General features: G+C 32.6%; 1 protein-coding gene across 4 annotated transcripts in view; it reads left to right on the top strand.

Moving 5' to 3' along the window:
* LOC149080675 (uncharacterized) overlaps nt 1–12,126 on the top strand; it is a 49,484-nt gene that overhangs the window by 21,021 nt on the left and 16,337 nt on the right. Inside the window, exons 6-9 of one of the 4 annotated variants that reach the window (XM_089239870.1) lie at nt 55–123; nt 1,057–1,119; nt 3,096–3,213; nt 6,171–6,228. In XM_089239870.1, coding sequence (XP_089095996.1) covers nt 55–123; nt 1,057–1,119; nt 3,096–3,213; nt 6,171–6,228 — 308 coding nt within the window. Of the gene's footprint in view, nt 1–54; nt 124–1,056; nt 1,120–3,095; nt 3,214–6,170; nt 7,045–12,126 lie in introns of all 4 variants that reach the window. The other 3 variants (XM_089239868.1, XM_089239871.1, XM_089239869.1) reach the window with 3 other exon arrangements.

Genomic DNA, 12,126 nt, shown 5'->3' with positions numbered 1-12,126 from the left:
TTTTTTTTGTGGTGGAACCTCAATTTATGGCAATAAAAATTTTTCTTCTCACAGTCATCTGCATTGCAGTAATGACCTAACACCTATCAATAATCAAGACTCTCCTGATTCTTCTACAAACAAGTATGAATATTTTGATGACATGATGTTTGTACTTTTTATTAAATAAAGTTAAAATTGGCTGTAATGAGTATAGCTAATGATTATAATCTTACTATTACTAATAATTTGCAACTGTTTGTGAAAAGAGCTAACAAAAAATATGCTTTTATAACAAGTTGCAAAATGAAGAAACTATTGCTACGATGTCAACAAAATTCTTTTAAAAGCATTGGTTTTTCTTTCTCTTCAAAAATTAAATTGAAGATTGGTCAATACCACTTATCATCACTGATGCTCCTTGTAAACATTAAGTTTGAGGTGCCTGTAACAAAAAAATGAACACAAAGAGAAGTCAAATAATAAATGAGAAGTTCAGAATTGATCATTTTATCAATCTCAGCATTGATGATTTTAATTGCCAATTTGTATGTAAAAGAGCATACAAAATCTAGTAAATTTAGTAAACACAGAAGTGTTCCAGTGGTTAGACGGAATCTCTGCAACAGGATAAGTCCATTGACAGAGTTCTGGTGCATTCGGTAGACTTAAAATATTAAAATTACACAGAAAATATTCACTGAAACTACAAGTTTTCACCACTTCCGATTTTGACTATAGATTGTTCCGGCTCTTGAACATTCAACATGCACGACAGACACATATACATGTGAACTGTTGGGTTTCATAGAAACTCAGTTCTGTGTAATTCACCTTTTGGTGGAGGGATAAAATTTAATTGGATGGGATAATGTAAATTGGCTCTATAGTGATAGATTGGGATTGTGGACCTTTGGGATCGGGAACATCAGTAAAATATGCAGAAAAGACATTTATATTTGTATTAGTAAATATTGCATTGTTCGTGTGACTGTTTTCATCATTTATCAAGTGCAAATTTTTGGTAAAGGCTTTTATGAAATGTTCTTCTAATGGATTACATTTTTTGAACAAAAGTGCTCTCTGTGATGAATCAAATGATGCAAACTTTCCACAATCATGTGTTACCTCTGCAATCAGGTTTGAAAGTTTCATAATTTTTTTACTTTAAATTTCATTTTTTTAATGTATCAATTTATATTTTTCATGCAATGCAATAATTTGACTTAAATGTTTGTACACTGTTTTCTCATTTCTCATTTTACAAAGTCAGTTCACTATCATGCAAAAAAAAAAAAAAAATTAGGACGTGCATTTATTATTTTATTGAGTTCAGTTCTTCAGTTTTTATTCATCTTTCATTCAGTTTTTATTCATCTTTCATTCAGTTTTTATTCATCTTTCATTCAGTTTTTATTCATCTTTCATTCAGTTTTTATTCATCTTTCATTCAGTTTTTATTCATCTTTCATTCATTCAGTTTTTATTCATCTTTCATTCATTCAGTTTTTATTCATCTTTCATTCAGTTTTTATTCATCTTTCATTCAGTTTTTATTCATCTTTCATTCAGTTTTTATTCATCTTTCATTCAGTTTCATCTTCCATTCAGTTTTTATTTCACATGACAACAGCTATATCCTCAACAATAAATCTGTACCTCAGAACCATACTATTATGTACCCATTTTTGTCAGTTTTCAGATTATGTATTTTAGCTAAAATAATTAAAAACATTTTAAATTATTTTAGCTAAAATACAATACTATGGCCCTACAGAATAAGAACTACAAGAATACAGTAATATCTCAAATTTGAAAAAAATGAAAAAAATTAAAAAAATCTGCAAAAATGGACATATGATAGTATGGTTCTGAGGTATAGAAATGTTATATTTTTAAATGTTGAAAAATTTTAAATGCGATAGTTTTTCTCATCTGATTCTTGATTAGTGAACTACAGCCTAACTTTAAATGTGTTTAAATTACAATGATTTAAATGATCAATGATTTAAATTAATTATAAATGATTAATGAGTAATGATTTCTTTGATTTATTGATATTTAATCCCAAATCCTGCTTTGCCACTCACCATATTTGTTCATTTTTTCTGAGGCTCTAAGGATTTCCCTAAAAAATTCTTATCCCTGAAAAAGGAATTTGATAGCTTAATTAACAAAGGAATTGTTTATCAGTCAGAAAGGTTAATGGGCAAGCCCATCCATTCAAAATGTTAGCACTGCCATCTGTCTTCAGAATCTGGAAGCCAACAACAACTCAGCAATTTATTTTGACTGTATTATGTATTGCGCATGAATTTCAAATATTATAGACCTGATTGGGCTCTCTGTAGAGAGACTTTTTTTTTTTAAATTGGAGATTGGCTTGCATTTGCACTTCGAAGTGGGAAAACCATCTTCAGCCGATCATGGTGTCCTAATGGTGGCAGTCAGTGCAATTGCTGCACAAGGTGCCTCAAAGCAGCTGACAACAGTGAGCATGTGTGACATTGGTAGAATATTTGTACTTACCCTATTCTACCAAGGTACAGTCATTACAGTTCTGCTTTCTCAGTCCTACATTCTAGAAAATAGTCGCAACATTGAGCACCTGCTGCAACAATGATGGGAAAGTAAATTTTTGATTTACCACTTGCTCATACTGTAGCCTTTCTTTCATCTTCTGGGTATATTTTCCCCCTCTGTGGGACATTTGTTTGATTTTCTCATACCCTATTAGCGTGGGGGAGTAAAGCTTGAGTATATGTGTTTAAGTCACTAACAATTTCTATTGATGCTTATAAGAGTTTTCCCAATTGTCATGCCAGATCTTATTACTATTCCTGCAATCATTTCAATGGAAAACAATGAAACCCAGGGCCGTAACTAGGGTTTTTGCCGCCCCCACAACTTTAAAATTAGGTAATTTTGTAATGGTGTTCTTTTTTTCCCACCTAAAACTGCCGCCCGGAGCAGTCCCCCCCCCCCCTCTAGTTATGGCCCTGATGAAACCTATTTCTTTATTTTCTTGATCAGATGTCACTTATGTTTCTATTAGGTTTGGCTTTTTCTCTTGAAAATAAATTGCATTTATATATTTTTTTATTATTTCATTCCAGTGAAAGTTCACAAGGTGAATCCAGTAGAATTGATTATCTTGATTCATCTAATCTGTCCGAAGAAAATAAGAAGTTGAAAAACAAGATTAACTTTTTGAGGAAAAGCCTTCAGAAAAAAGTAAGTACAATATATATCCTTAAGAAAGTAGTATATCATGATACTTTTCTGCTTTATTTTAAGAATATTCTTCTTGTTCCATTAGAGGATTATGTAAAAACATTTTTTTATGTATTATTTGATAGATAGTTTGAAAAAAGTAATAATCTTAAGAAAACTCTTGAAAAAAAACATTACCTTGATTATAAAAATCATTTAATAACAATATGAATGGCCAGCTTTGACCCTTGCCATTGCTGCCAGATTTCTGAGTGGTTATTAGTACATACAGGGCTAGACTTTTATTTACTAGGGATCCCTTTCAACTGTGGTTGAAGAGGTTTGGTTCGTCAGCAAATACAGTACATGTTTGCAAACACATAAAAAAAAAAGATATGAACTATTTTTTAAATGAGAAATACAATGTAAAATTCTTCATGATTATCTTGCGATATATATAAATGCTTTTTTCACACTCTCATATGAGCAAAATCATTGATAATGTCATCAAAATCTAATTTTTGAGAGTTACCTCAGCTTCAATACACAATAAAGGTAAAGATGACAGTTTTTTACAAAGACTTGAGCAAACTGATGATTTTATCCTTTTCATAAGAAGAATGATCTTTCTCCAGAACATTTTGATATTGGTGATGTTGTCAATGATGGGTAACATTTCAACATGGAAACATCTCTTCTAAATCTCTAGCGGTATTTAACATTTGTGGTATTATGTCACCAACCTTAACCAAGGATGAAAATTATTGCAGTTAGTTTGAAAAAGTGTTTGCAAGATCAGATGCATAAAGTTTTGCAAGATTAGATGCATAAAGTTTTGCAAGATCAGATGCATAAAGTTTTGCAAGATTAGATGCATAAAGTTTTGCAAGATCAGATGCATAAAGTTTTGCATTGCAAATATACAGAATCTTCATGAAAATTTGAGGATTTCATGTTGATCAAACATGCAAACTTTCTTGTCATAATTTCATAGATCATTTTACGGTCAAAAAGATGTGAAATTGAAGAATCTAACAAAAGATTGTGACACATTGAAACATATTTTTGTTGTGGAGTTGATATTAAAATAGGTGCATTGTACATGGCCGTGTAAAGTCTATTACTGATTGGTATAATATTAAAATTGATATTTAATTGGGTTTGGTAATAATGGACACTCTTGAAATTGCATGATGTGATTTAGGGAAAATTCTTTGATTTTCCAAAATTTTACCAAATAAAATTTAGGAAAATGTGAGTAAAATACAAATATATATATACAAGTCCACAACAGGCAAAATGCCCAACAAGGTGGTTGAGATATATACTATGTTATAAATTTGGGGTCGCCCCTAAAACATGGGGCCTTGGGCAAATGGCCCACGTTGCCCATGTGGAAATCGGACCCCGAGTTCATGTTAAATTTTAATCTATAAGAACATGCACAGCTTAATCCTCTATGGTTCACCCCCATAAAAACATATTGAATTTTTTTTGCAAATACGGATGTAAGGGTGCTATTAGCAGGGGCCACAACTAAATGTTTGGTCAGCTGGGATGCCCCCTTGTAATGTTGAAGGGTGAAATTTGCATTTGCAACCCCCTTGGCTCAACACTCAGTCCATCAGACCCACCTGCTCTCCTTTAGTTGTGACCCTGGCTGTTTTAGCGTATTTTTAATTGAAACAATATATCAACACAGAAATTTAATCAATTACAGTAGTTTTTTAATTACTTGCAATGGGCAATTAAGGGTACATATACAGTTTTTCTGTATTTCACTGTTATGTATAAATAGATGAAAACTTGCTTAGCAAAGTTTACCTTAATTTTTTTTTCCAATTTCTCGAATTTGGTGGGAGTTTACAAATCTCTGAACATGTAGAAAATTCAGCAGCTATCAAAAAATGGCACAGACAAGGAAGTAACTTTTTCCAGATAAAAAAAATATTGTACTTAGATAGCTGGATTTTATACTGAAATAACACTAAAAGATTAACTTTCTAAAATACCAAATAAATTGGGAAGAGAAATTGGTATAATAGGTTATTTGACATGATTTTCATTCGTTCAATATACACCATAGAGGGTTAACACCACCATCCCATACTTCAGAGAAGATAATCTGAAGTGGGCCTGACCAGCTCAGGGTTAGAAGATGGATTAAGATAGGTATAAAAAGAATGGACCGTAACATCTTTTTGTAGACTTTTTTTGTATATCAAATTATGAAATGAAGGAGACCTGGAGTGACCAACAAAAAATAGAGCAAGGCCAGTGGTTCTCAACTGGGGCACTCATGGTGCCCTTGCAGCCGTGAGACATTCTGGGGAGCACGGGTAGAAATAAAGTAAAAGTTAGCGATGAATAATAATTAAGGGATCACAGAAGGCTGTTAAAGAGAGATTCAAAACGTTTAAGTAAAATATGGTGCGAAAAGTAAATAGTTTAGAATTTGATAAAAATACTGGTTTTCTACTCATATAACTCCCACAAGAGTTAGCACTTACTAGAGGTTTACTAGAGGATGACAGCATTTACTCGAGTAGTGTGGACATCAACCTTATTTATGCTAATTTTTTACAAAATAAATTTATTTAGAAATTAGAAATAAAGGGTTTTGTTTCTGGTTGTGTAAGGGAGGGGGCGAAAAGAAAGTGTCTAAAGGGGGGCCACAAATGAAAAAAGGGTAAAAAAAAACACTAAGCTAGACATTGGCAATAACTTATCATTTGTGGGGATCAGTTGACGTGTTGAGAAAAAGTGCATTATTTAGATAGAGACAAAACTTCACAAATAAGAATGTAGCATTTGTAGTAATGTGTAATGCTTAGCTTTTTTTCATGCATTTTAATTTATTTTTATCATCTCATGTATTTAAAATTGAATATAATATTGCAAGACTCAGAATTGTGCATGAACTCAGAATTTTCATATTATTCCTATGTAGTATATACATCTTATTTTTATTTTTGCAGAAAAAAAACTTCTCACAACCTGGTAACACTTCACCTTTGCAAGGAAATATTGTGAAAGGTGTGTATCAACTACCAGATCCTTATTTTGAACCTGTAGAAAGATTTAAACATTTTCAACAATATACAGAACAACAAAACCCTCATTCTGTTGCAAATGGTTCTGATACACATTCTTTATTTAAAAGAGAGATTTCACATCAGGGATATCATGCTCTAAGTACTCCATTTATAAATATTCCATCATATTTACAAGATTCTCATACAAAACACCCTGCTGTTTTGAAACCGGTTTTAAATGCAAAAGTTTCTGTCAATAACTCAAAGAACCATATTTCTATTCCAAACAACAATGTTCTGCCATACATTTGCTTCAACTCAGTTCAATCTACTTCAGCTATGAAAAATGAATCTGAATCAAAAAGTCCTACAGAATACTCCAGCCCAATGAAAGATGATGGTTTATGTAGATGTTTATCAGTTGACGATAAAAAGACAACAGCTCATTCAATGTCTAATTATAACAATGACATCTCTTCACAGTTCATGGGTTTAGATCAATGGTTAGATACTAGACCCAAAACTATACCCAAAGACAATTTTAGTTTGAATTTGAATAATGTTAGTAAACCTGACCAGAAAGAGAAGACCAATGTTTCTGTTGAAGAAACTGTGACAAAGGGAAAAAGAAAATTACTTGTTAAACAAAAAATTGATTTCAGTTATCCTTCAGATTGTGACAAAGTTCAATATCATGTTAGAGAAAGTTGCTCTAGCTGGAATTCATCATTGATGCCATATACATCTCAAATAGAGAGCTCTACAAGTGGGTCACCTGGACATTTTAAAACATCCAAATCTTCAGCAGGATTAAAAGGTATAAAAATGTTTGGTACTTTGCCAAAAAATGCACAGATATTTGCACTGCAAAAAATTTTTTTTGTATGCATTGCATGATTGAAGTATTTGCATGAAACAAAGCTAATTTCACCTAGTTTCTATAAATCAAAACATAAATGTAGAAGATTAGGAGAGGAGGTCTTCTGTGAATTCATCAATCATTATTTTTTTATATGTAATGTGCCCAATTGAGGATATACATTTGATTAATCAAAAAGAAAAATATTTTTATTCTATGAAAACACTTGATTTTATTCCCCTGAAGGTGTGAGATTTCAAACTTAATTTACAAATACAAATACAAATACAAATACCACGCCACAACAGGCAAATTGCCCAACGAGGTGGCTGACTTAAGAACATCATGGATCCCCGAGCCATTTTTTGGAGGCCCTACCTACTACTGCTACACCACACATGCACCCTCCCCCCCGCGAAACCCCCCAACGAATGCGGGAATGTGCGTGTACGTGTAGTGCAACCTGACGTAAAGTTTGTTTCTGTGTAATGCTTGTTATGTGTAGTGCTGTCATCTGCCCCCAGTTTTTCTAACTATGAGTGAAGTGTTATGATTGAACGATTTATCGTTGTAGGACTGTTGCTCTCTGTGGCGAGACTTTTTACGGGGAGATCGGCTCGCATTTGCGCCTTGAAGTTGGGAACCACAGAAAACCAACTTCAGCCGACCACCACTGTGGGGTTCGAACCCGGATCCTCGCATCACGAGTCCGGCACTATAACCACTCGACCACCACAGCGGCCATAAGATAGTTTAGATAACAAAAGTTTCATTCATCTTAGCACTTATGTCAAATTTATTTTTCTAAAATCCCCAATTTAGAAGGAAGAACATAACTTGATTTTTTTTGCATTTTTAATGTTGCTTCTGTGGGCATGAGTGAATCCAGAAACACTAAAGGGGTTTTTTCCCATGAATGTCTCAATAGATGTCTTTCAACTGAAAAATCAGAAGAGAAAATGAAAGGAAAAATAATGAAAGCCAATGCAAATTCAAATTCAGCTGTAAGATGTTGAAACAATACAGGAAAAAATGGAGAAGTAGAAGGTATTTTAAAAAACTTGGAACATGTGAAAGCATTTAGGAGTAATGAAATTCAATGCACAGATCATGCCACTTAATGGGATCACATCAGGACTCGGGGTTTCTGATGGAAACAATTGATTGATAACTATATCTGAAACAAATACAAATGCAATGACATTATGCTTTGTTTGGTTGACCGAGATATATGAAAACAGGACAACTCTGTTTTGTTTCAAGCATGATGTTTTTTTTCATATTGTTCCAAAATGGTGATTTTCCCTTCAAACTATAAAATCCCTCCATTTATTATTATTATAAATGACATTGCGAGAAATTAGAATGGAACTGCCTAATGTGTATTACAAACTAATGTAATTTTTTTAATGTACTGTACGTTCCATAGGTCATTTGATAAAGTCTTTCATCCAAGTAGGTATGGTTAGCTGTAAGAAACTGACCAGGAAATGAAGGAAGGGACTTTTTATACCTTATATTTTCCTCTACCATAAGAATATCATTGCAAAAGCAGCTCTGCATGCACATGGATCATAGCTGCTACTAAGGCTGAATTTAGAATCATGAGTTGAGTACAGTAATACTAGAAACAAAGAGAGAGGGGTATGCCTTCTTACTTCCTACATAGTCTTGCAAGTTGATAACAATATCTCATAGAGGAAAAATAAGCCTGGCTCAACTTTGGCTTCAAAATGCCCCCCAAAAAAGTTTTTATTGACAAAAAAGATAGTATAAACCAAAATCCTCGTAACTATAAATGAATTTTCACACCTGGTATGATGCTAGTCTGTTCTGTCTTTTGCAAAAGTGATAACTATACTATCTGATACAACGACCTCAATGATAACATTATCCATGATTTCAATAAGTGGCGTGTACTTGTTCCACCATATCTGTTGGCCTATCAGCTTCGTCGCATACATTTTCAAAAACACAATTTTGAAGGCTTGTTGCGCTTAAACTGTTGTATTGCTTACACTTTTCATTCCAGAAAACACCATCTTTAAAATATTGACTATGCACGTTATCATGTAACATTCAAATATCAACTAATTAGGTTGCATTTCTACTGTTTGAAATCAGTTTGGAGAATTCAACAAAAATTTTCACTAACAAGTATTTGTTTGTAAAATACAGAAAACACTAACTACATGAAAGTTAAATTTTGTCCTGGAAAGGTGCTGCGAGAGTATCAACCCTTATTGGGGGCAACAAGTCGCAGATGTGCATTTGTGCAAGGTTATTTTGGGTGGTCAGATTTTTTTTTTTAAAATAACTTATTTGTTCTATGCAGTCAGCTTCTTAGCAAGTTGAATAGGATTTAAAAGAGAAAAGTGAAAGAAAAAAGAGGATTCTCTTTTCAGTAACTTGAAAATACTCCAAAAGTTTTGTGACCAGAATAAAATTCAAGGGCATGGAACAACTTATATGCAAAAATTTTTTACATATGTTACATTAAAAGTGATAAATCTGGTTATTATACATATAATTGCCAATTATTCAGTATAATTGCATGCCATGTTGATAAGTTTGATAAACTTTGTTTATATATTTCAAATTTATCACATTTACCTGTGATTATGCAATGGCTACTCATGGTTCAAAAATTAGGGTTTCAGAAAAAAAAAAAGTTTCCAGTTTGACAAAACAAAGTTTGAAAGATTCAAGTTCATTTTGATCATTAACAAAAATTTAAAACCAGCTAAATTAGAATGTGCGGCTCATACTAAAAACAAGAAAACAAACAAATTATGCCATATGATATGCATAAATAATAAAAATATATCTATATATTAAATAAAGCTCCCATACCTATATGATATTACATATGTTCATGTATGAATAATATCATTCACTTATGTAGAGTAGGCCTATATATTGTATTTTAGAATAAGAATTTCAGAGGTGCTGTGACATGATTGGATCATTGATTGTCCTTTATGGGGTAGAAAATTACCTGAACTTTGAGCTTCATAGTTAATTGAAAACCAATATTATATTCCTTCTTTTCCAACATGGCCTAAAATCATGCTCAAAAAGGGTTTTCAATGTCAGATTTGCATTTGGGCCTGCAAACTTTCAGGTCTTACTTTATAGTAGTGCTTCAAAATAGGAGAAAATCAATTCTAGCAAATTTTTCCATACTGGCTCAATGGAGTTTATGGCATTAGTGTTTGTTTCTTTTTTTTGCAACTATTTTTAAGGTGTTTCTTGATCTTACATGAATTTATGTGATGTTGAATCTATTTTTAATATTTTTTAATTTATTAATGAAATAAAATCTGTTGATTTTTGATAAAATAAGATAATTTTAAGTCACTATTATTTTTGTCTTCTAAAAGTTGTGGTTACAAAAACCTGTAAGTCACCAGCCACCCCTATGATTATGTATAATCCTCAGTTAGTATTGGTAAATAGGATGCATTACCCTAACAATAACAACATACCCATCAATCCATTACCCTAATTTCTGGTAAACAGGGCTCTGAAATGGCCTAGCTAATAATTCTTGAGAAAAGGCAATGAAATGTATTGTTCCCTGTGTATGTTCCAGATTTTTCAAAATCAATTTTTTATACGAATACAAATACAATGCCACAACAGGCAAATTGCCCAACGAGGTGGCTGACTTAAGAACATCATGGATCCCCGAGCCATTTTTTGGAGGCCCTACCTACTACTGCTACACCACACATGCACCCCGCCCGCACCCCCCCCCCCGCGGAACCCCCAACGAATCGGTACATGCGGGAATGTGCGTGTACGTGTAGTGAAACCTGACGTGAAGTTTTTTGTGTTTCCCTGTAATGCTTGTTATGTGTAGTGCTGCCATCTGCCACCAGTTTTTCAAACTATGAGTGAAGTGTTATGATTGAATGATTTATCGTTGTAGGACTGTTGCTCTCTGTGGCGAGACTTTTTAACGGGCAGATCGGCTCGCATATGCGACTTGAAGTTGGGAACCACAGAAAACCAACTTCAGCCGACCACAAATTATCTGTCCTTAAATTCTCTAAAATTTATGGCTTAAGCAGTTAAAAAGTACCAGAGAGATCAACGAAAGATTTGAACCACTCCATCACAGTTATAAGGTTTCAGCAAATACGATATTGCTTGTAACAGATTTATGGTTAAAATGCAAAATGCACACAGGCCACATAAGTTCAGTTGTGAAGATGTGACATAAAAAAATGATGAGTGTTCTACTTATATAAAAATATGCATTACTTTTTTAAGAAGGTGTTTTATTGTAATTGCAACCTTTCACATTTATACACTGCACTTTATCTTTTTTACATTTTGTGGGAAACTAAATGCATTGCTTTGAAGTCAATCTCCTGTAATACCTAAATGGAATCCTGTAATACTTACAGGCCACAAGTATAAACAAAAATTTACTCCTTTACCCCGGAACCAGTGTCCATTTTTGTGCCTCTCCTCATAATTTTGAATGAAAAAACAGTAAACTTAGCACCTGGTGCACAAGACCCTCCCCTTTTTTTCTAGTTGCAGCTCTGAAAACAAATACTGATTGTGCAATAAAAATTAATGAATGCAGCATGAACTGCATTTATGATTTTTCTTGTGGAGTGGGTCATGTAAATATTAGAAACTCATAATTGTATTTGATGGCATGTAACTACATTTATTCCTCATGAACATAAATATATAACATTTTTACCTTATGAACATCAAATAATTTTGAAGCATAATTATAAATAATTATTAATTTTCTTATTTTATTTTACAATTTTTAGAAACAAATTTAATTTTTGTTACTGTTTGTTTTTCTATACTTGTCATACTTTTGCATTTCTTAACTATTCATATATTTAATGTTACAAGAAAAAGTATTTCTATACCAATTATTTTGCCTGTAGCTTGTATTTTCTATGAGTTAATGCATTTTTTTTTAAATTGTCATGCATGAATATGTTAGCTAGAGCTTTAAGCCTTAATTATGTTATGATGCAATTGTTTTTTATAATCAAGTGCAAG

Source organism: Pholcus phalangioides, unplaced genomic scaffold, assembly GCF_987345545.1.
Source record: "Pholcus phalangioides strain wild (caught in Gottingen) unplaced genomic scaffold, Ppha-v1.0 ptg000011l_1, whole genome shotgun sequence".
NCBI classification, from domain to species: Eukaryota; Metazoa; Arthropoda; class Arachnida; order Araneae; family Pholcidae; genus Pholcus; species Pholcus phalangioides.
This window is presented reverse-complemented; position numbering and strand designations above follow the sequence as displayed.